General features: G+C 43.7%; 1 protein-coding gene across 3 annotated transcripts in view; it reads left to right on the top strand.

Moving 5' to 3' along the window:
- The window catches only part of sipa1l3 (signal-induced proliferation-associated 1 like 3), a 67,582-nt gene that overhangs the window by 26,127 nt on the left and 17,378 nt on the right, over positions 1 to 24,077 (top strand). For all 3 annotated transcript variants that reach the window (XM_086164030.1, XM_086164031.1, XM_086164032.1), the window contains exons 2-8: positions 7,468 to 7,543; positions 14,264 to 15,011; positions 15,535 to 16,519; positions 18,480 to 18,610; positions 20,572 to 20,760; positions 21,300 to 21,474; positions 21,634 to 21,737. In XM_086164030.1, the coding sequence (XP_086020156.1) occupies positions 14,526 to 15,011; positions 15,535 to 16,519; positions 18,480 to 18,610; positions 20,572 to 20,760; positions 21,300 to 21,474; positions 21,634 to 21,737 (2,070 nt within the window). In that variant the 5' untranslated portion in view covers positions 7,468 to 7,543; positions 14,264 to 14,525. The remainder of the gene's footprint in view (positions 1 to 7,467; positions 7,544 to 14,263; positions 15,012 to 15,534; positions 16,520 to 18,479; positions 18,611 to 20,571; positions 20,761 to 21,299; positions 21,475 to 21,633; positions 21,738 to 24,077) is intronic.

The following is a 24,077-nucleotide window of genomic DNA, read 5'->3' as shown; positions in this document are numbered from 1 at the left end:
AGAACGTTGAAAAAAACAGGAGCAGCCCAAATAAACTTCTGAATGGACACGCTCCTTTTTTCACTGTGAAAGAGCACAATACACAGCCTGATACCCCAGAATCGTGAAAGCATACATTTTATTTTTTTACCAAATTGAACATCCTCCACAATGTAACCATTGTGTTACTACCGATAACATGAGATTAGATCAGAACAAAAAGACAACTTTGATTCATCTACTATGTGTTTTGTAATCGGATTTCCAATCTTAGAAGAGACTCAGAATCTAAGCGTAATGTGCAGAACAAAACAAAACAAAACAAAACAAAACAAAACAGCTGTTTGAATAATAGACAATCTGCTCTGATCTGATCTTCTCAAAAAGGTGGCCCTTTTTCACTGGGAGTCTCTAAAATTAGTATGGCGAAATCTTTTGGCACAAACTCCTAAATCCTGATTGAAGCCGATCTCAAGAGTGCAATCAAATTACGACGTTTAGCTTAATAAATGGCCTTTGTCTTTCTGGTCCGTTTTTAGAAAGCCTCTCCTGGCTGTCCATTGTCCGTCCTTAGCAGAAGAAGTCTTTATCAACAGGAGAGCAAATTACTAATCTGTTGCCGCCGCCGCCACAGCGAGGTTTCCCTGGTTGCTCTTCGCTGCATTCTCACCGCAATTGTGCTTGACAGATCGAATAAGGCAGATGTATGTACTGTTGTAAAATTCCTGCCTTCAGACCTGTCATCCTCCTGACAGGTGAGCAAATTAATGCGCCGCCGTTGCCAAATGCAGCGTCCCCAGTGGAGAGCGGCAGCGAGCGTGCTTCCCTCGGCCTCTCATCAATGCAAGCTAATCTTCTTTGGATTTTTGTCTGTAAAAATAAAGCAGTCATCGATGGAGGACGGCGTCTAGCTGGAGAGATGGATGATCTTCTCAGACGGCTTTAACTGTGCATTTATGGGATTCATTTCACACAGATTAGTTCATAGTTGCATTTGGAGTTGGCTCACTCGCCACTTTGAGGCAGTACCCGCGTTGGAATGAAACTAATTCAGCTAACAATTTACGTCCCACCTCATGAATCTAAAGATTTTGATCATTACTGGGAGCGACATTTTTGAAGGTCCAGGAACCAAATGAATGTATCTCCCTGTCGTTGTGTCAATGTGCACGTGAGTGTTTTCCTCTGTGGTCCCCGTGTATGCCCTAAGGTTAATCCTTGCGGAGCAGCAGTAGCCCGCCGCTCTCCCCTGAGGCGTGTCTGAGAGCTGGAACAGCTGTGACAGTGTAGGTCACCCTGAGGACCTGTCGTTGCACACATACACCTGCAACACCCACCCAAGGACACCTGACAGAGTGAAAAAACAATCGCACAAACAATCGTAGCCCGTCTTCTCTGTCGTAACTTTTTCACTGGTTTTCAATAGTAAAGTATTATTTTTGTGATGTGATATCATTGTTTTTTTAATCAGATTGAATCGAATCTTAACTTGATAAATATAAACGAACACTTTCGTGCCTTTGGCTTTAGTAACCTGTCAGAGGCTAAACAGTGACAACAAACAAATCATACACTAAGCAGTCACTCAGGCTGGCAAATAACAGCCCTTATCTGAACACACCATCTGTTAGTTTACCCTGCTGTTTCAACATTTACAGTATAGACCAAAGAAGGATGATTCAGGAACTCCCTTTTTCACCCCCGACCTATGCAGCACTGACCTCCCCGGCCTGCGTGCGGATCAAAGAATGAGTGAACTAATTTCAAGAAGAGGTGGTCTCGTGCCTGACCTTCATGTCGCTGCACAGGAATGCGTGCGTTAGACAAAATGCGGGTCTGGTCTCCAGAATCTGCAACAAGCAAACGCAGTTAAAATCTAGATCTTAATTGTTTGGTCTGCGCCGTCAGCCAGACGGCGTCGGGTGACGCCTTGATGACCGGGGAGAATGGCTGCCTGTTGGGACGATGTTTGTGTGGTTATGAGGCTCCCCTTTTAAATGCACTCAACCCGAAGGGTTTGTCTCTCTATGACGACATAGAGATTACACGTTTATTCCGATGTCAAAGGCACTGTGAAAGGTCTGATTGTTAAAAAAAAAGCGTCGATTACCAATAAATGCACTACATTTGTTGTTTTCAACAAGATCCTATCTGGCCTGATTGCATACTGTTTATCCCTGCCAGACTGACAAACACAGAGTTTGAAGCCTTCTCACCAATCTTGATGATTTAAGTATTTAGGATAGGTATAGGGCTTCCGTATTAGCGGCACACACAAACTACTCCTTTATCCTCCTCTCCTAATCCCCTGTGCTTACACTGTCAACAGGTTCAAACAAGGTTAGAGGATCTAACTGTAAAGGGCTTCTGTACAACCGGTGATGGAGCTAAGCATAGTCATTGTCGTACAATGCAAGTGTTGTAAATTACACATCAGCAGAGACACAATGTTTTTTTTTTTTTTTGTTTGTCATTTGGCAGATGTTTTTATCCAAAGCGACTTACAAAAAGTGGATTCTGCATTTGCCAAAAGAAAATGTGCACAGAATGCACACACTATTGGCATTGAAGGAATGATATTTTTTCTGATACACACTGTACCCTATTTTCATGCAAGCTCATGTTGTTTAACGTTCAATCCCGAGCCAGGCCAAGTCAGTGAAATCCATCTTTGGATCCGCATATTAACTGCAAAGGTACATCTACGCGAAAAAGACATTATATTGCAAATGTGTGTTTTTTCATTTATTTTTTTTGTATGTGTTTTCTGTTCACCTCAGCCTAGCATGTTGCTATATGGCTGTCGGGCCATATAACAATATGTGTTTTGGCTGAAGCTCTTTGCTAGCTACGTACTCTCCCTCAGCCTGTTGGCTCATAAATACAGTCCCAGTAAAGGAACACTTCTGATTTGAACTGTGTGCCTACTTTGGACCCAGGGGTTGGATGCATTTTTCATTTGGCACTGCAAGATCTTTTAGTTGAACAATCTATTAAACATTGAAGTATTTTCACAAGTGTTTTACAGAGGTCTCAAGTTAAACTGTCAGCGAGGCTTGCAGATATGACAGGGAAAACTCTCCTGGCAGAACTGCAACCTGGGGAACGTTTTTGCCTGTCCCAAATACATATATTTCAATCTTGAGCCCTGAAGTTTTTGTTGTTTGTTTTGGTTTGGTTTTTATTTCAGTATCTCACGACATCTGCACTTTGATGCTTGTCTTGAATGGCACATGGTCTTAATGAGCCTGCAGCGGAGAGGGAGCAGTTCCCAGAGCAGTTGGCAATGAATTGAAAATTCAAAATGATACTGCACAGATCCACTGCAGTGTTTTGTAAGTGCTTCGGAGTTGTTCATTTATTTTACCGAGGCACACAGTGTGACTGAGCTTTTCTGCAGTGGCATGACACGCTTAAGAGCCATCCGACTTTGAGCTGTGTTATGTAGATGACAGTGGTCTGCCATTATTTAATGCTAAGCTTTCAGGTTGTGTGTCCTAATTGCCTGCAGCCCACTGCCTACACCGCAACCTTTTGCTGATGCACCTTACAGTTTCTATGGCAACCTGCAACAGCATAACGATTAAATAGCTACAACAGCTTTTTCAATTGGTTCTGATGAAAGGAGCTGTGTGGATTGCACATGACTTGACTGCAGTTTCTGTGCATTTTGCCTGAGCTCAGCGTGCACGCGCAGCCAGTGCACGTCACGATCCCTCAAAGTGTTGACCTGCCCGATTTGGGAATGGGATCCATTTGTGAGCAAGTCATATGACGTAATGCCACTGATAAGTAATTGTGAAATTGATTTCCTTCAAAAATCTGAAGTGAAACTCCTCAGATTCTGTAAACAATGCCTAAATGCTGGAATGAGCATGTCATCTCTGCTCCTCGTGGAGTAAATCTGTGGTCCTACTAATCGGCTGTTATGCATCTTTCTACTTGATTTGTTTAAAGGGAGGGATTTTATGTAAACAAAGCATCTGGTTTGATAAATGTTTGTGGTACTTTTCCCTCATATGACACTTCCCTCTTTGCCCTGATTCCATCTTAATGAAGGTCTTCCCTGCTGGGGACTGAGATGAAGGAGGCACAACCCCCCCCCCCCCTTTTTTTTTTCTATTTGCTCATTTTTAATTGTTAAATAATCTTTGATCATCGCGGGGTACAGGGAAATGCGGAGTCACAGAGGTTGGGAAATAAGGAATGAGCCGTTTCCCACCTTCAAGAGTACTGTAGGTTGAAAAAGGGTTGTTGCACAGTGCTCTTTGCAGGGGCCTTCCCTCCTTACACTGTTATTTCTTATAAGCACACACCCTATACACTGATAGCAGTGATGTAAGCAGTGCTTCATTTAAAAAAAAAAAAGCACACTTCCTTTCGGTTTCATCACTGCTGAATGAAAGATACCAGAAATAGAAATCTCTGGATGCAGTGACAGTGCTGTGTAAAAAAAAGCAGCATTTTCTATTTAAATGTCATGTTTTTTTCCCGCTGTTCAGGTAATCTAGGATAGATATGCTTCAATCCCCAATTAACTAAAATGGGAAACAATAGCTGTAAACACATGCTAAATGTGTTGTTTGGGTGAAAGAGAGCTGGTGGAGGCAGCCAATGAGCACTACTCAGTATTGAATGAGCTGAATACAAACCGTTTACATGTTGAAATGGATTTTTTTCAAGAGCAGCTCAGTGTGTAATTGATGCGTTGCTTTTTTTCTGTACATTCTGAATCAAACAGAAACAGCGTAACAGCAGGCTGAGATGTGTAGACGTGACATGAATGATCTCAGCTGTAACGTAAATCCTATTCCAGTTACAGGTTACAGACTTTCCCGCACACATAAAAGCTTTCTATCTTTTATCCCCAGTTGTTGGGTCACTCTAGATTACGCCAACTAGATTATGTATCTATGAAATTATTTATGCTGAACTATTCATCCAGCAGTCTTTGAGGCGTTGTGTATCCCCCTCAGAGGGAGGATGCCAACTATGTTCTCGGCCTGGCTGTGTGACATTTATTCTGTCTGGCAGGAGTCAGAACCACAGAGAACTCCAGTATTGAACACACAGCTTGCAGACTCTTTAGACTCTTCAGTCGAAGACACGCCAGTCAAGTTTCCAACCGACATGTGGAAGTTCTGAAATCAGCTCCGCTCTCTGCTCCCCAAAGCTCTCTGAAAATGTACGTTGGTGTTTAGAGTTTGCGTTCGTGGAGGCCACAGATGTCTTTTTCCACGCGCAGATTTTGTGTGTGTGTAGAATCTACAATCCCATTCCATCCATCTTACTCAGACTCCCACTTCACACACTTTGTCAAATATATGAGGCCTAGGTTTTCGTAACACGCATAACCATTTAGACCACAGCTAATTATGCTTTGCGTGGTGTAAATAAGAGGGCAGGCCTGTTCAAATATCAACTGCTGCCTTAACGTCAATGTATGATCCAATAGCGATAATGGCTCAAATAGATTATGTCAGGTATAATTCTGCTCAGATTTTCTCAGGATATGATGATTCAAATAAACAAAAACGGCTGCCTTAACAAGGCTTTACAATATCATCCAACGGAACTAGGATGGAATCTAATTTGTCCATCGGCCAAATGGCTGCTGCCATTGATTTTGTAACAATGCGGTGTGAAATTCCCACTTAATTCATCACCTGTCCGTCATACCAGTGAGCTGCAAATTCATGCCCCGGTGCAGTTCTGTCTAATTTTTCTGCTAATATTGCTCACTACCTTACCTGGAAAATTTTGAGTCAGGGATCATAAACTGTTCATCACAAACTGGTTATGAACAAGGAAAACACTACTTTGGTTGACTGGTCACAGTCTCCTTGACAACAATCCATGTGGTACTGACGTAGTTAATAGTGAGTATCCATGTTTCAGCTTAATATCACGTAAAAGGAAAAAAGAGAAGTTGTACTATATGACACGCAAAGTATTTCTAATCCCTGTGACAGCATTTCAGGATTGGGTTTTGGTGTGTGTGTGTGCGTGTGTGTGCTGTTTTCTCTTAAAATCGGTGTCCAACAGGTTAGTCATTTACCAGACCAGACTTTTGTCAGAGGCTGGCAGCCTTCACAAACTTTTTTTTTTTTATATGTTCAAACTTTTGTACCTGACGTAATCCACCGGATATACAGTAACTAGTTAAGAAACTCCACTTTTAAATGTAGCACTTCTCTTTGTGCTCTATGCTTAAGGTTTGGCTCCGTTAATGTCGTATGTGTTCTAGTGCCTGAAGATAATACTTCTCACAGAAGCTGCAAAGTGGGGCATTCTAATCACTTTTATGATGGGGGTCGGCGGAGCATGTGTCTGCTGTGGTTTGGAAGTTTTCAATTACAGTTTAATTTCATTTTCTGGGTAGTGGAGCGAAGCTGAGGCTTTAAATTTATGCTGACGCTGCTGGCTTAGTTAAGGACTGCCGCCTTTCTACAGGAAAATAGACACTCACGCCGTCACTGACCCCAATCCACCCCTGCTGTCCCCCTCCGCTAAAGACAGTGTTGTTCTGGACGCTCAGGCAGGGTAAGTGGGTCCTGATTGATCGGTATTGATCGGGGCTGTATTTGTCCGACAGTAATGGGCCTCCCCCTCAGGATATAATATCTGCTGATAGCCTCCCCTCCACCCCCCTGCTTCTTATGCCCCGCTTGTGTTTGAGGAGCCCTTCCCCCCGCTGCTTCTTTGGCCCCTCAATCGCTAATCAAACTGCAAAGCCTGCCTTCGCTTTGCCTCACACTCGCTCCGCATTTCCATAAGCTCAGCGTGGAGAAACCGACAGAAGAGGAGGTTTAGCTGCCGGGAGGAGGAAGGAAATTAATGGGCCTGGTTTAGATGTCTGCGTGCGGGGAAACGCACCATTCGGCAGTTTTCATTTATCCCACGTATTATTTACACTTCAATATTTACATTAATATTAAACGCCATTATGAGATGTTTTGTTTTTCCCTAATGTTTACAGTCTAGATACAGCGGAGTGCCCCCGGCGTCTTGCCTCAGACTCTTGATAAACAATAGACTTGTGAATGCATGAGCGACATGACGCGCGTAGAACTACTCTCAGCTGCTTCAGGGGAACTGATTCTGCTCACACCCTTTACTGGCACGGTCAAAAACATCTGATAAGAGCTTAAGAAAGGTTACGAAAATAGATAGAATTTTATTTAGTAAAAGACCAGTCAAGCTTAACACAGAATGATAGGCAGGAAATACAAAAGGCATTGTTATTGAAACCTACTGTTCACATCCTTCATTGATTTATCTCAGGAGTCCATACATTTTTTCCAAAATGTCACTAGAAGTAATTGTATGAATTTTTACTTTTGCACTCTTGTGACATGTACAAAACTCTGTAAGAAGCAAAGATATTAGTTTTAATGACCACATGGTAGACTCTGGAGCAGAGAACTGAGCCTTATTATTCTTTAAAGACCATTCAAAATGTTTATTTTTATCTTTTTCTTGTTTTAGACTGAAAGGGAACCCTCTGAATTGTCTCCACACGTCACTGAAGCTGTTATCCCTGCACATCGGAAGCCACAACAAGGTAAATTGATCGCTTAGTCCCTTTTACACTTTCCGCTTGAGTTGGGGAAACATTGCATGCAAAATACTTTAGTTTAAGCTTCGGTATTTGATTTTTAGACATTGTGACATTCCACTTCCCTTAAACACGCCATTATATTTGACACTTAACTGTTGTTGATTGTTTTTTTATTTTATTTTATTTTTTTTACCCAGCGCGGTAGTGTGGATTCAGGCAGAATCCTTAAATGATATTCTACATATTTTTGGTTTGTTTTCCATTGAAAGTTGTGTGAGATCTTTTTCCTAAACCACGTTTAAGTAGATGCAAGAACCACAAAAGGCTAATTGAAACAATGACCTTGATTTTTTTTTTTTCTTTTTTGTCAGCATTGTAGGATTTTTCTGATTTTCTCCTCCCTTTTGGGTTTAATGATTAAAAGCAGGCCGTCCCAAGTGTATACTGTTTGCATAAAGGAAATCTACTCCCACTGTAATCCCACTTCACCAAAATAATTTCCAATCCAATTAATAGCTCATTGCTACATCACTATACAGAAACACTGAAACCTCCCCATGACTAGAGATAACAGACACATGCTATTAAAAACAAAAATAAAAAAACACTGACTTTTCACGAGGACCAGATCATCATAATATTTGACACACAGGTTTAAATCTCTCCATTACATTGTCATATAACTACACATCATGTGACTGTGGGTGCAATTTGTTCTGTCTATCAAGTTTTCTCTTTGCAAGTAAGAGCAGAACTATTGAAAAACAAAACACATCATGACAGTTACTATATTAATGATATCACGTTTTATAGAGCTATTTTAATTTTTAATTGTCAGAGAACCATGTAGTAGTCGATTTGTAAGTTGTTGCGTTATGATGGATTATTTTACTTTGTGTGTTTTGAGATGGTTAGTGATCGGGGCGCTTGCCGCTCCCCGACAGAGTTGTCAGGATCCTCTCTCAGCGCACGCTTTGTTATCATGGGTAAACATCACTGATTTCAGGATTCAAAGCTTCACACGAGAAAGGTTTGTAGTCTGAACTTGCCTTAATAGGCCCGACGTAGACCGCAGCCAGAGGCTTGGAGTGTGTCCTCCCCGCCCGATGCTCCGACATGCCAATGTTTTGATATTTCTAAACGCTAGAGCTTTGTTGCAGACGCAGGAAGTTTTTGATGAAACCGTTTTGTTGTTGATGTAGGAGATTCTGGGACTCGAATTCCCTGGATTAACGACTCGGGACTGATCATTAACCTTGTCAGCTTGCCTAAATCAGCAGCCGTATTCTTATAAGGAATGCATTTACATTCTGAGTCCATCGGTGGTTGACAGAGCGGTTCCATTTCCGAGGCTCCTTCGGATCTTTTCCACTTATTTGTCCTATTTTTCCTGAATTTAATGAATCCAGTGTTTGCATCCTCAAGCTGCTGAGTCTGCAAACAACGACGTTGTCAACTTATACGAATTCCATACGATGCAATGTTTTTAATAAATAGTGAGCAAGTTGTTAAGAAGCTATCTGATGTTTTCTGCGCTGGCTTTCTTTTGGAGTTGCCCTTTGACTCAATCCAGATTTCAATTTCCAGATGTTTTTTTTTGTTTTTTAGCAGAAACTGGTTTCTGTGAAGTTAGCAGTAAAATTTTAATATTACCACATGATACAGTATATATACATATGTATACTGAATATACTTGTTTACTTGTGTTTTTCAGATTTTGGGCCTATACTTATTTTTCAGTAAATCCACAGGTCTGAAGGTTATTGAGGCAGATGTAGTGCTTAGGATGAGGCAAAAACATGATGCCACCAGGAGCCATGTTGGCATGAATTGTTGATGTGGTGTCCTTCGACAGTCTGCCAACGTTGTATTGTTGCATTAGTGGCCATAGACCCTGCTTCTGTCTGCAAGTCATGTGTTCCACCATCTGTTCTTTAAACCGGCCTGGTAATGTAGCTCTCACTGCTTCATCATTCGCTCAGAGTAAACATGTAATAACTGCACGCGGTTCCCTTCCCCCTGTATTTCTCAAAGATACTTCACATCAGTTCGTTTTTAGCTGTATTTTATGAGGGTTTTCAGCAGACCTCGGGAATTTTAAATGTAGTACCGTCTCATCATCGCTACCCACCGTGCTTCACAGCTTCAGTTTCAGATAGAGTTAAACAGTTTTATTTTACCGACATGGGATGAGAGTTATTCATGAAAGGTCCATCCCACCTCAGGTTCGGCTTTTGTTACCCGCTCCGGCTCCGCGCCGATCTCAGATCAGTATCTAGCGGCTGGACATACCAGCTTGGGTCGGCTGTACAGCAGCTCCCCAGCACTGAGTTCACTCCTTTCTCTGAGCTCCTTACTCCGGTGACTCTGTCATTACTACCATCTAACCAGGGCAATTACCAGCCTTAGTGTGTGTTTGCGGCGTGTAACCCCAAGCCTGAAGCATGAGGAGCTAGTGGGCGTGCAGAGAGGAAGGGAGTATGCAAGGAAAGGCAGGCCAAGGGAGGCATGTCCCGGGGCTAACGAATTACTGAATGTTAGTAATTAAAATCGTTAAATTATGCACTTTATCTTTTGAAGTCAAGGCCAAATCTTAGTGTGTCGAGCGATTTTCTCCCAGTCTTTTTACCTGGTTCTTCTGCTTGTCAGCACCACAAATTGTAACGTCTATGTTTATAGCTTTAAAACAAAACTGAAGCAGAACGTAAAAATGAAATAAGGAAGAAGTTGTACAATACGCGCTGACAAATTACAAATACCGCAACAAAATATCCAAACGCCAAACAAAACACTGCGATTTTCACGGTATTCTAATGTAGTCATGGTTGTATCCAGAGGACATGGCTTGATTTTCCCTGAATGGAGTGGCATGTGACTGACAGGAGCTTTAAAACCTTTTCAAGAGGACCAAAGTCCAGGTCAGCGTTGGTCAGAGTACACAATGCTGATGCTAATCACTTGAATGGGACTTCATTGTCAGGTGTACTCTTATCTTGGCCGGGATCCCTAATGTCCAAGCCCTTTTATTCTTACTTTGTTTTTGTTTTTTTTTGACTGGTGCTACACAGTGACCCCACCAAGGAAACCCCATGCTTCCCAAATGTAAAAGTCCCATCTTGTTTTGGCTGATTATTAGTCATGTACATTTGTCTGGTAGGAGCTGTGTGCTGTAGATTCTCCAGACAGAAGTCATTGGTAAAAAAAAAACAGCCCCTACTCATGCCATTGCTTCTAATCAGGCTCCTCGGGCACATAATGAAGCCATTCTGCAGCTCCTGCAGCTGCGGCCAGATAATCTGGGATTGGGCCTGATAGTGGATCACAGGACGCCTCCCTGGATGAGCAAGGACTCTGTCAGAGAGCAGGATCAGAGTCCATGGCCTGGAAGTGCCTGCGGTTCTCTTAGACAAAGACATCATGCATTCCGCCCACTTTGGGACAATCGGGGCTTTTTTTGTCCTGGGTGAAAAGGTTTATCATGTGCCCGTATGAATAATGCAGTCTTAGAAAACACCTTTACAGTGGACCGAGAGTATGTATTATGTAGAATGATAAAACACACACAAGTCCCTATGAACTGCCGTAACTCAATGAAAAGTTGTACAATATTAGAAGTGGACTTAGAAAAACAAAAAGAGCTTACATCAGGTTTTTGCAGATAATTTAGTTTCAGACAAGTTTATGTCCCCCCCCCCCTGGTTTTTATGCCCCGATTTTAACAGCCTTTTCTTTTCGTTTGAAAACCGAGTGGATGTGCGCTTTATTGCTCGTGGTTGAGTCATGCGTTTTTTTTTATTATTGTTTTTAATTCAAGCGAATAGTTATACTTAATTCACCATAGAACCATTTGATTTAGTAATATAAAAAGTGAGTGCTCACATAAGCTGTCACCTATATCATGTTGGATGGCTTCACAGGTTTTACTGCTGAGAATTTGTAAAGACGAGCTATGATTTAAGGTATATGCAGAATTGATTCGGTAATGAATCGGCCTAACTTAATGCAGAAGAGAGAGAGAGAGAAAGTGCGAGGTGGAAAGAGATATATGACTGCAGCATGTTTTGAAGTTAGCCGGGAAGATGTGCATTGCCTCTTTGTCAAAGTATATTGCACATACTTAAATACTTGGGTAGTTTATTTTAAGGAGTGACTTGGGGAGATAAGGAGAGTTAATCCACCAGTGGGGAACTACACAAAGGATGAGATGAAGCAGAGCCCAGAAAGGAAAGAACCCTGTCGAGAAAAGAAAGTTAATTAAATAGTAATGGTATGTTAATTGCAGAAAGTGCATGTGGTACACATACACATTAAGTGTAAGTCGCTGGTAGGAGCTAAGTAAGCACAATAACACTGACAGCTTCACCACTAACCCAACTTATGACGCTTGTACAAGTAAAAATAACTCCAGCTAGTGAGAAAGTAGTCGTTTCATCAAAGTCAAATTTGCTCGAGTTGTTTCTCGAAGCTTTTTTCTGTTTGTTTATCTATTCGAAACGGACAATATATCTCAATTATGTTGTCCCTATTTGTGAATAGGCCTTTATCTGAACAGCATGAAAAAAAAAACAAAAACAGGAGGGTAACTGACGATCTTCATTTGCCCTCCATCTTAATTAAATTGTAAAAATAAAGCAACTCTTCAGTTGTACAACTGGAGATTTGGTTTAGAAAACGAAATGACTGCCAAGGAGAGCTCTGTAAGTGATGCTGTGTCTCAAGACTCTATTTCATTCCAACTGGGACAAAGGATGCAAGCAACATTGGGCACATGATTGCCGAAAACCCATGCTATCACATTAGAGACTGTATATTATTATCCTCGGACAAGAAGAAATTCAAATTGTGTGATTCAGATTATTCAAATTCAGTTTCTGGGGACTCAGTATTGTGTCCGTAGAGTTTATTACTATTATAAATGCAGCTTTTGGGGGCTTCAAAATGATAAGTAGCTAAAAAGATTTTTCTTCACCGCAGACTTTTTGACAAATATTGTAATAGAGGATTGACCCGCTATATTTAATGTCAGACATTTCTCTGAAGCCACAGGCATAATACTGTGAAATCTAATTAAACTGCTGCTATGATATGAATCAGGTAAACAAAGGGATTGCACATGGAAATAGGAAAATAGGGCCAAGTTTTTACTTTGTCCAAAGCACTAATTAATTTGACTTAATAACTGTTCTTCACGCCTACCATTTCATATATATATATATATATATATATATATATAGCTGTTTGGATTTGTACCAACCAACCAATCACCTTGGGGAATTACACGGTTCATTTCTCAGCCGAAGTGCTCTAAATATTTAATAAAGTTCATGTTTCTACTGAATTGTCTGGCCTGGAGGCGTCCATTGTATTGAGCAGACGCAACACATTGTACTTGGTACAGATGTTTTACCCCCCCATCCACAAAATTCGGTGGAGAGAGATCCTGATCCGAACTGAGTTATAGTCTTTATTATTTTTGGTGGCTCTTTTTAAATGGTTAACCAAAGGAAAATTGTAGTTCCAGCAAAGAAGATAGTCATTGTTGTTTTAGTATGACCCAGAGATGGTAAAAATTGGGTAATTCATGCACCTGTGCATACACAGCTCTGAACATTTCTTTTATTACAGCCTGTATAATTTCTATGCTAGCATCATCACGCCTGCAATAGGCTTTTTTTGTGATGTTTTGAAAATTTGGTTTGATTCTTCAATGATCCCGACCCGCCTTTAAGGTCCAAACTCCTATATTTGGAACCCCTGCATTAACTCTGACTTGGATTTTCAAGTCAAGACGCAGTGTGATCATTGTTGTATTAAACCACTGACATTTATTAAGCTGCTTGGCTCAAAGCCTCTTAACATACTTAATGGCTTTGCAGTTTTTGGTGTCACTCTGTAAAAATAAAAAGACAAAAAAAGCCTGAGATTTCTGTTCTTAAGAGGTGAACAGAGCTTCAGCTCGGGGAATTTGGACCGCTACTCCACCCCCGGCTCACTCAACCGTCAATCCACCATGGAAAACAGATTTTTGGAGATAATCACTCGAGCCACTCACACACAGAGGCACATAAACGGAGATGCAGACATACATATAGGATACGAGGGAGCAGCTTGGTCTCCACAGGCCTTTTCCAAGTGTCCTTGAGGGAGAGTCTGAACTCATTAACCCCCGATGAGCGGGTCGCCCTCGCATGGCAGCCTCTGCCATCGGTGTACAAAGATGGCATATGAATGTGACTCGTGAATACGCTAACGGTTAAATAAGCTCTTTTGTACTTCTGAACGTTGTCATTTTGCATCTGGTTTACTTTCTGCTCTGATAATATTAGGTAGGAGTTTTCAGTGGTTTTAATCTCCGCTAGAGCTTCCTGAGCCTCCATGGCCTGTAGGTATTTAACTGTGTGTGTGAACACACATGCACTGCAGTGCACGTTGTGTGATAATAATATCCCCTGTCAGCTTCCTGAAGATTAGCCCCGATGGGAGAAATCCTCCGTCATATCCCTACCCCTTATTTTGGCTGTCTCTCCCTCATCACACTTGTATTGTTTTATATAGCCGCACGACTTGCACTTTTTGGATTAACTTTTCAATTTTTGTCGAGGTCAAACAGCACGTGCAAATTCAGATATTTCCTTGTTTATTATGCTTTTTTTAATTTTTTTTTTTTTTTTTTTGTCGACGGTCTTTAGGTGTAACATTCCTCCCTTCTTTTTCTATCTTCAGATCTGCAGTCAACTGAAAACAGCCAAGGAAGAGGAAAAGGACAGGTTGAGACACAGAATAATCCATCATGGAGCTGTAGAGTCCTTCCTGCCCTCCGAGCTAAAAGCAATGTTTTCGGAAACCGAAGGCTGCAGCACAGTCGGCAGTGTGTGTGTGGGGCCCCTCCTCCTCCTCCTCTTCTTTTTCAGCACCCCTCTTGCGCTGGGATGCCAGCCCCCTGCACACCTGGCCTTTTGCCTGTGCTGAGCTGTTTTGGGGCGCCATGAACAGCTACAGAGACAGGGGGGTCACTTGCACCTCCTCGGACCTTCTGGATGGGGGAGGAGAAGGAGTGTTGCCTCATCACAGTCCGTTTCGTCATGCCCCCAATGGCCACTTGGTCGCCGGTCCCATGGATCCAGCCATGCAGACGCGTATCTCGGTGCCTAAAATGGGCGTGCGCGCTCGTATCGCGGAATGGCCCCCGCGGCGAGCGCAGTCCCGGGAATCGCTGCTTGAAAACGGACAACTCGCCAGCAATCACAACGGAGACGACTGCTCGACCTCCGCTTCGTCATCGGTCGTCTCATCCGACGTTCGGCTGGTGCGGGGCGGAGTGGCACGGCTGCCACGACGCCGTTCCAAAGATGTCGAGTTCAGAAGCGGCCTGAGCGGCGAAAGAGGCTCGCCTTTGAGTCTACGCGTTTTCCCCCCCTTGAGGCAGCGTTCCAACAGCGAGGTGACACTAAGCGAGCAGGACGAGAATGAGGTAACGCTCCGGTCGTCTTCCGTCACTTTCATATCTGTGCGTGCGCGGCATGAAAAAACAGGTGTTACTTATTTTATACTGATCAGCTATTCCTGCACTAATTCTACACCACTAATTCTTGCCATCCTGAACCTTTCCTTCTAATTACACATATATCCCACACAAATCAAATAATAGGCATCTGACCAAAGCAACAAATATTCGGTGATGTTTAGAAGGAAATCACGAACTGGAAGAATACCATTTTGTATGGAGTCTGTTCGGATGAATAGAAAATACTTATTTGATAGTGGGAAGATGAACACTATATGGCAGCAGATGGATCATGATAGTAAGGATAATCTCGATCTCAAAATAATGACACCATTTTTTAAAACCCATTTTTCAAAAATGATTCGGTCTTTTATAAGAAAAAAAAAGGTACCCCGGGGGAAAAAAACTGTAGAATTTCTTTCAACGCGTCATATCAGTAAACCCATTTATGTCTCGTCATGAGGTGAAACTCTTCCTTCCCTGCTCCAAGGTGGAGGTTCGAAGCGGAGGGGGAATGGGGATCCTGTTCAGGGAATATGGCAGCACCTCCTCCATCGATGTCCAGGGCATTCCCGAACAGAGCTTCTTCGACATGCTCACCCAGTTCCACCAGGAGAGGCCGGACCAGCGCAGCTCGGCACCGGCGCAGCTCAGAGAGTTACTCCGCGCGCCAGACTCGCCACCGAGTGCACCCCTTCCGTTATCTCCCTCGCCCGGTGTCGCAACGGGCGGGGAAGACCGAGGGACTGGGAGGAAGGACGGAGCTGACCGAGTAAGGAAGAAAAGTGGCGGGACCGAATCTTCATTGGGCACCTCCTCTTTGTTCCGGAAGCTTCGGAGCTCCAGTCGAGCGGAGCAGGATGGAGGAAAAGGAGAGGCCGGCGAAGAGGGCGGCCCGCGGGGCTCGTCGGATGCTTCCTACAAACCTTGGGTTTGCCCCAAGAGCTTCGTCCACTTTGATGCTCAGAGCATTTTGTTTGACCTCCACGAGGCAGCGGCTCAGCGTGGCTACGTTTCCCAGAGGAGGAACACCGCTACCGGAGCATCGGCCGCTTCGGTATCTGTATCCAGATCCTCGGGTCCGAGCGGGAACGAGCCGATCTACTCCAGCATCGAGGATCTGACCGCGAACCTTGACCCCGGCTCGGCGACCCCCTCCCTCGGCACGGACCCGCTAGACGTGACTCCCGGAGCCCACGGCTCGAGCCCGCTTCTCCTCTGCTGCCCTCATTTCCTAAACGAGACGGGCGGCCACGGGGAACGCAACATCAGCTTCCTCAGCTCGTCCGCAGAGCGAGTCGGGGAGGGAGGAGGCGACGGAGGCAGAGGTTGGTTGAGGAGGAGTAATGCCAGCATCTCTGTGCTGGAGGTGCCTATTGAACAGCAGGTCACCAGACTGGACCGACTGAAACTGTACAGCATCGAGCATGTTGACCTGGGAGCCAGGTACTACAGAGACCACTTCCATGGAAAAGGTAACGCCGGCCGGACCCTACATGCATAGCATGTCTTAACAAATCTAATGTTATCGCTCTATCTGTACTTGCACAGCCCACACCATTTGGAACACATTGACGAAATTGACCGAAAACAACGATAATGCAAGAGCCAGAACGTTTCCTTACAGAATTCTCTGGAAGGTCAGACAGAAGTAACAAATGCAGCGACCGGTGATGTTCCCGTCGCTCTGATTGACGGGGTCGTCCAAGGGTGCTGAGCTCAGCTAATCGTTCATCACTGTTTTATGATCACTTTCATTTAAAAAAGCCCAATCACTGCAATCCTTCCAGTCATTTGTCATCGAAGTGCAGATCTTGTTCTTTTTTTGCCAGAATTTCCTCCGTCGTCAATCCTCACATCTCCTCCCGCGGTGGTTAATACCCAGCTAAGCCTAAGCAGAGACAATTGGCAACCCTTCCGGTGTTTTTGTTCAAAAAGTAACCGTCACTGGCCCATTAGTAAACTCAATGCGTGACAACATGCACACTGGAATTCAGTCAGCCAGTGCGACGCTGATGTATTGCATCTGGATTTCAGTAGAAGAAGTGACACCTAACCTGGGAGATTAGTGGTGTCAATGTGTGCAGTGTTCACATGTAAGTGGGCATTTCCTATCAACATCACCTCTTCAGATACTATATGAAACTTCCCTTCGGCAAGCATCATCTGGCTGCAGCCTAATTAGTGACAGATGCTGTTAGGAGTGCACTTGTGCACATATGTGTGTGTGTGTGCGCGCGCGTGTGCAGCGCGAGAGAGTCAGGCCTGCAGCAGCACAGATAAAGGTTACAATTCCAAAAATACGTACATCTGCTGACTCGTTCCCAGCTTAGCTGTCCTCTAGAATGCATCTGTGCCCTGCGTGCATGTCGTAATGCCTCATCAAAAAGCTGACATTTTCTCCACGGGACATGGCATGGAAGCTTAGCGGGCCCAAGCAAGAATGTGTACATTGTCCTGATTCTATCCAGTCAGAGGGAGGATAGAGGAAGGATACTTGTCAAGCTAGATTCCTACCCGAGTGTCAGGAGAATTTTTGTTTGGCCTCCCGCGCTGTCTGTGGTGTTGGCATTAGCCTGGCTTAGCTCAGGAGCTTTAGGAGAGGACATGCAAGATGCCTCTGAAGTGCGTTGATAAGTTTGTGTCAGCTGCTTAATGGCTGAATGTGATCCATGTCACCACTGCTAACAAGCTACAGAATGGTAATCGGTGCCTTGTGACACCCCGTTTTATTCCCCTGCAAATCTGGCGGCGTATTTGTTTGCCGACACTCGTTCCAACAATTGTGAGGCAAGTAGCATCGAATCAAATCCCCCATTTCAATAAAGCTCTCAGCTTTGACCACGCAAGGGCTGAACTGTCACCTTACTTTTTGGAAAATTGTCAGTTCGATTGAAAAGGCTGTTGTCTGAGCCTTTTCTTCCTCTTCCTTATCCTGTCAGCCAACTTAATAGAGTCGGTAACTTTTCCTCCAAACCCTATGCGTCTGTTAGATTTCTCGTTTATCTAGTTCATATTCTTCCGTCTTTGCTGTATTTGAGGTAGGTATTACACATCGTTGCCTTCATGATGCTCATCAAAATGTCTCCTAAGGTTAGCATCAAATTGTTAATCCGAAGTGCTTACTCGATGTTCAAGGAAACACATCATTTAGATATTGAGTTCTATGAATAAGGCTCTTTATTTGTGTAATAGTTGTGTGGTATAAGAGTTGGTATAACAATTGTTTTTAATCTATGTATTAAGTTATATTGCTTTTTTTCGTCATCTGCTAAAGATTCAAGTTGACCCTAAAAGACGGCTAATAGAGTGATTATTCTTGACGAAAGGGAACCAATAATGTTTAAGAAGCTAAAAATTGTCCAGATCCATGTCTGTCTTAAAGGTGGAACGCTAACCTTCTTCTTCCCATCTCTCGCTTTTGTTCTTTACCAGAGCACTCAAACTACTTTGGGACAGATGATAAGCTGGGTCCTGTGGCCATCAGCATCCGCAGGGAGAAACTGGAAGACACCAAAGACCTAAAAGATCAATATCAGTACCGTCTTATCGTTAGAACAAGCGAGGTACATACGTAATGCTATCTGTGTACGCTTGCCCTTCTTGTTTTTTTATTTTTTTTTAAACATTCCTTAGCTTCTTTTGGCCAGACACTGTGTGACAACTTGTTTTAATCATCCCTCCTTCCCTGTCAACCCCGCTGTCCTCGCCGCCGGGGGAAAAATTCCACCTGCTCAGTCTTAGCACGCCGAAGCCAAAGCAAACACGGGCTAACGTTCACGTTGGGCACACCCAATCACGTTTCCACCTCGCTTGGTCCACTTTTCAAAATAAATTCTGGGCAGTTGATTGTAAAGAATTAGTTTCGATTCTCGGGAGTTTCGTTTTTGATTCGTTCCGAGACTCAATCGGAGCGTAATGGTTTCCTCTCGGGGCTTCGGCATCGAGCGCAGACCCGGGTCTGCGCATTGATCTACACTTGAACGCATCGGTTCTTTAGTAATGTTTTGTTTGTCTTTTGAGATCGGTGTATAAACGCCCATCGACACTGCCGAGCATACTCCGACCGGAGTGAAGCATCTGCCGGTGCTGTTGTTTTTAGCTGGATTACATGGTTGCCTGGCCTCATCACCTTAATTCTGCTTTAACAATAGAGCCTCTCCACCATCTAAGTACACAGAGCTCATCTAACAGACTCAACCAGCACAACAGGGCCTAGTGTTCCCACACAGACTAAGAGAGATTGATTGCAGACTTTTCTCTCTCCCTCTCAAGCTGCAGCCGCTCTCAAATATCCATCCACCTTATGTCCATCATTAAATTTAGTGCAGCGGCGCTGACACAGCAAGGTGGAGAGACTTCCCATTTCACCCCTTCTCACTCTCTCCCTCTCACGCCTCACGTTTATACACACAGCCGTCTGAATTTTCCGTTCGGCACATTGCAGTCGGTCCCTCCACTGAGGCGCAGAGGCTTCCAGTTTGACAGGATGGCTCAATAACTTTAGCCATGTGTCAACCAGGCTTCATTTCTCTGCAGAGATTCAACTGTCCGTCTCTCTCTCTCTCTCTCTCACTGGTCTGCCATGAATTTTTATTGAGCTTCCATGTGTCATCATAAGTGCATGCGTGTGGATGGTATGAGGAGGAGGAGCCCTCTCAAGAGTTATTACTGCCTCAGTGTTGACCTGAAACACGTCAATTTCCCTTCGCCGTAAAGCTGCCCTCTGCGGCCACAAAACCCCGAGTAGAATATTAACATTTCATTCACGACCCCGCAGGAATTAAAATCCTGCGCACAGGACTATGCTGCCCGCGTGTTTGACAGAAAGTAAAAAGTGTAGCTTCAGGGTAACAGGGTGCCATTATGAACAGGAGTGAGACTATCCATCATCTGATGAACCCACTTCAAACTCCCAGGTTACTAATCATCAGTCCATCCAGCTCCGGGGGGAACGGCACTGTAGATGCACGCGCTCTTTAACCCTCCACGTTGCAAGACGGGAATCAATACAACGGTCTAAATATCAATAATTTAGTTCCTTATATCTCGTTGTGTCTGAATGCTAGTGATTTCCTGCGATACTTTTCTCTCCGTCCGTTTCGAAGCCGGCTGATCAAAACACATAAATTAAACAACATTATTCAACTAGTCTTTCCAACCAGCTGAGCACAAATGATAAAAAGCCAGTAGGCGACAGTTATACGGTCTCTCAAAGAAATAAAAGGAAACGGAGTCGTGATTTAAAAAAATCTACATCCACCGTGACTTTTCTCGATCATTTTTGTAATTAGAAACAACTTTCCCCCCCCCCCGTTAATTAGTCTCGGCTCCATTATTGACTGCACGCTACTGTCTTATTTGATGACGTAGCGAGTTGGAACGTCCAACTCAATCAACTCGATCAATTTTTCACTGAAAAAAAAAAACCAATTACTTAAATTTCCTTGAAATATTCAATGTTTTCAAAGCTTGCAGCGTTGAGCCATTATTCTGACGCCTCTTTTCTTTCCTCGATGATGTGAAGTTGGTGACCCTCCGAGGCTCCATCTTGGAGGACGCAGTGTTGTCAACTGGAAGGCATGGAACAGTCCGGGGTTTGCCACTCAAGGAGGTCCTGGACCAGGTCGTCCCTGAACTCAACGTCTCGTGTTTGAGACTGGCCATCAGCACGCCCAAGGTCACCGAGCAACTCCTCAAACTGGACGAACAGGGGGTGAGTTTTGCGTCTTTGCGCGGTTACTCGTTATTTCGGAGTTAGCTAAAAACTGAATGCCAGCGGCTACGATGGCGCCTGTATGCAGCTGTCCTTTGATGAACAAAAAGAAAAAAATTACATAACATTACATATGCTGTCTGGTTGAATTATTATCAAGTGAGTCGCAATGTGCAGTTTGTATGAAAAGCTTTCACTCGCAAATAAATAATCCGGTGCTGGTGCAAAGTTCAGCTGTGAAACCGGGCGTGGCGTGTTTGCGAGGAGGTGATACTGCGAAACGGCTTCCATGGTGGTGTTTTTACTTTTTACATACTGGAAGGGGAACTCCGAAGGGGGAGCTATTTTGCCAGCAGCTTTTGTTCGTGTAGAGGTGCAAGTTTATATTCAACAACAAAAGAGCTCATTTGGCGAACACGTACAGTTTTCAAATCAAATACCATTAGTTTCAGTGCAGGCACATGATCCCGATGGCAGCGTTCCAGGTGCTTGCAACGCCAGTTTTGTAATGTCGATATTGTCTCTCCCCTGTCTTGCAGTTGAGTCAGAAGCACAAAGTGGGTGTTCTGCTGTGCCGAGCAGGCCAAAGCACAGAGGAGGAGATGTACAACAACGAGGAGGCGTCGCCCGCCTTCTCCGCATTCCTGGAGCTGCTGGGGGAGCAGGTGCTTCTCAAAGGATTCACCAAATATGCCGCGCAGCTCGACACAAAGAGTAAGTCCTGACAAGAAACACTCGGGCCCGCGTCACACAGTGTCCAATGACACCGAGGGCTCAGGGAGGGATTTCTGGATGTAGTTGCTCTATTGGTGTCAAAACTTTTAAGTTGTTAATGAATTCAGACATGAAAAAGAAACAACTTTTTTCCTTCAGCGGACTCCACGGGCACACATTCCCTGTATACCACCTACCAGGGCTACGAGGTCATGTTTCATGTGTCCACCATGCTGCCGTACATGCCCAGCAACCCGCAGCAGGTAAGCATCCTTGAGCTTTCCCGCCCGATTCTAGTGACAGGAATCCCAGCTGAAAGAGACATACGTGAATATCTTTTCCTCTCACCAGATTTCACCCTTCAAACATTAGCCAGGGATATTAGCTGAAGCCGCCCGTGTTCCTCTCGGATCGTAAATCACAGGCATATATTCATGAAGTGGAATCTTGTGACTTATGTCGCTGTCATTTAGGCTTGTTGACTTCCTTTATTCAGCTTCATTTTTCCCTTGCACGAAATACTGACCTGGACCAGTGCCGGGTAGAATAGCAGGAAGTAACGTCTTTATTTCTTCCCTTTTACTTCTTTAAATAAAGCCCTCCTCCCACACATTCTCCTGGGCCCTGTTTGTTTGCAGTGTGGGCTGCATGTATGTGGCCAGTGTGTAAGATAACATTTTGTGTGCGGGGAAAATTTTTTTTAAATAGTTTGCATAAGTGTTTCGCGTGGGTGAAAAACCTGCTCAAACCCGTGGGTTCTCCCGGTTAGCGCTCACCATTATCCAAGTGTGTTTTTCGCATCGCAGCAAAACAGCGGGATCCACAGGGAATCCCACAAATCTGTCGTATAAAGTGAATGACTATACTTTGATTACATCTTTCGCACTGCAGGAAAACGTTGCATCACCTCATAAAACATCCTTGAAGAGATTAAAAAACAAACGATTTACACGTTGTGAAAACGACTTGAGAAATTTAAACAGCATTTTAAGTGTTTGTACTACTGCCAACTGCATCAACCTTCGTTGTAATTCTTTAAATGGGATAATAACTCCATCCAGAGGTTCAGAGCCTGCAGCGGCGTAGACGTTACCTTCTCAAGTGAACCTCTAGATGGCAGCCTTCCATTACAAAAAAAAAAATCATCCTGCTTTTGTAGACTAAGGGCTTGAAAAATGTGGTGTGAAAAATGGCTGATGTAAATTAAGCACTAAAGTGCATGTGATTGAAAGAGAATTACATGCATAAAAAGCTTAAAGCTTAAAAAAAAAAAGCTCCTATGGTTCTCACTGTGTCTGTCAAAGGAAGCCTTGTTAATAAACGGGACAATTCAAGATTGAATGATTTCTCTGTCTGGCAACCTATTCACATTACGTTGCCAAAGTATGACCGCCCCATCAAATGGAAAAAAAAACAAACAAATAAAAAAATCCAGAAGTCGTGATTTGAAATATACCCATGACCTCATGGCTTGAAATAGTGCCGAGTCCAGTCACTGATGACCGACATAGACAGTGAATTACTATCTTCTTTGTAACTGCAGCAGAGGAACGCCTCTGACCACTTCTAGATAAAGAAAACAAGCCGTAGCTCTTAATCTTAAACCCCCCTATCGTGTTAACATTTAACACCGCAGCCTCTCGATGACCGTCGTCGATGTGCTTGAAGTACGGGTGAAATGTTATATTACCTAGTTTAAGATAATTCCTTAAATGGGCTCAAATGATCGGTCCTAGAAATCATACTTTTATAAAACTACCACCAGTAGGAAAGCGTTCAGAAGGGCATATTTGAATGTGTGTAAGGATGCCCGTGGCACGGTGCTGAAGAGTGTCTGCATCTGAGGCCAAACAGTAGGCTGGATTACATAATTGGTACTTTCACACGTCCCTCTGCAGATGAAGAGAGGATTGGCAGGCACAGCACAGCAGACGCAGCCGGCGTGCATGCTTCCTACACATATACAGATAGACGGCCACACACGCACACATATACACACGGGCGCACAGACGTGTGCACGTACACACTCAAATAGCCCCCATGGAGTCTGAAAAACAAATTACATAAAGAGCTGTTCGGAAGTGTCATTTGCCCTGTCAGACTTTCTGATTTTGACTGAGTCCATCTTGTCAGCGTTTTCATGTTTATCGAAATGAAGAAGGGATAGTCTACATTAATGAACACGAGCAGATTTACACAATGTGTAAACGTGACACTTTTGACCTCACTGGCTGATTTTCTTTTTCTATAGACACGTTCACAGCCCTTCGCAATTCAGATTCTTACTAACGGTGAACCGTTATAAAATGCCTGAAAAGGAACGGACAATATAAATATTCTATACAGACGCACTCGAGCACTTTTGCAGGTTTTATCCAGCGATGGAAAAGGGGACCTGGGTTACGTTCCTCAAGTGTTCAAGGTTTATTCTTCATTTCATTAATAGTGAAGATGGTCCAGGTTGTTTTGGTTTTTTTTTTTCCTTTCAAATCTGTGATTTTATAAATCTGGTCCCTGCACATAAAACCCTGAGTTCAGGGTTATCTTCAAGTGTTTTGTATTATTTTTCTTATCCAGTATTTTTCTGTTCTACACGACCTGTC

The sequence above is a fragment of the Fistularia commersonii genome, chromosome 18 (genome assembly GCF_037954325.1).
Source record: "Fistularia commersonii isolate RoL2024-O1a breed Wild chromosome 18, RoL_Fcom_v1.0, whole genome shotgun sequence".
Lineage (NCBI taxonomy): Eukaryota > Metazoa > Chordata > Actinopteri > Syngnathiformes > Fistulariidae > Fistularia > Fistularia commersonii.
Note: the sequence above shows the minus strand (reverse complement) of the source record. Positions and strands in the feature narration are given on the sequence as shown.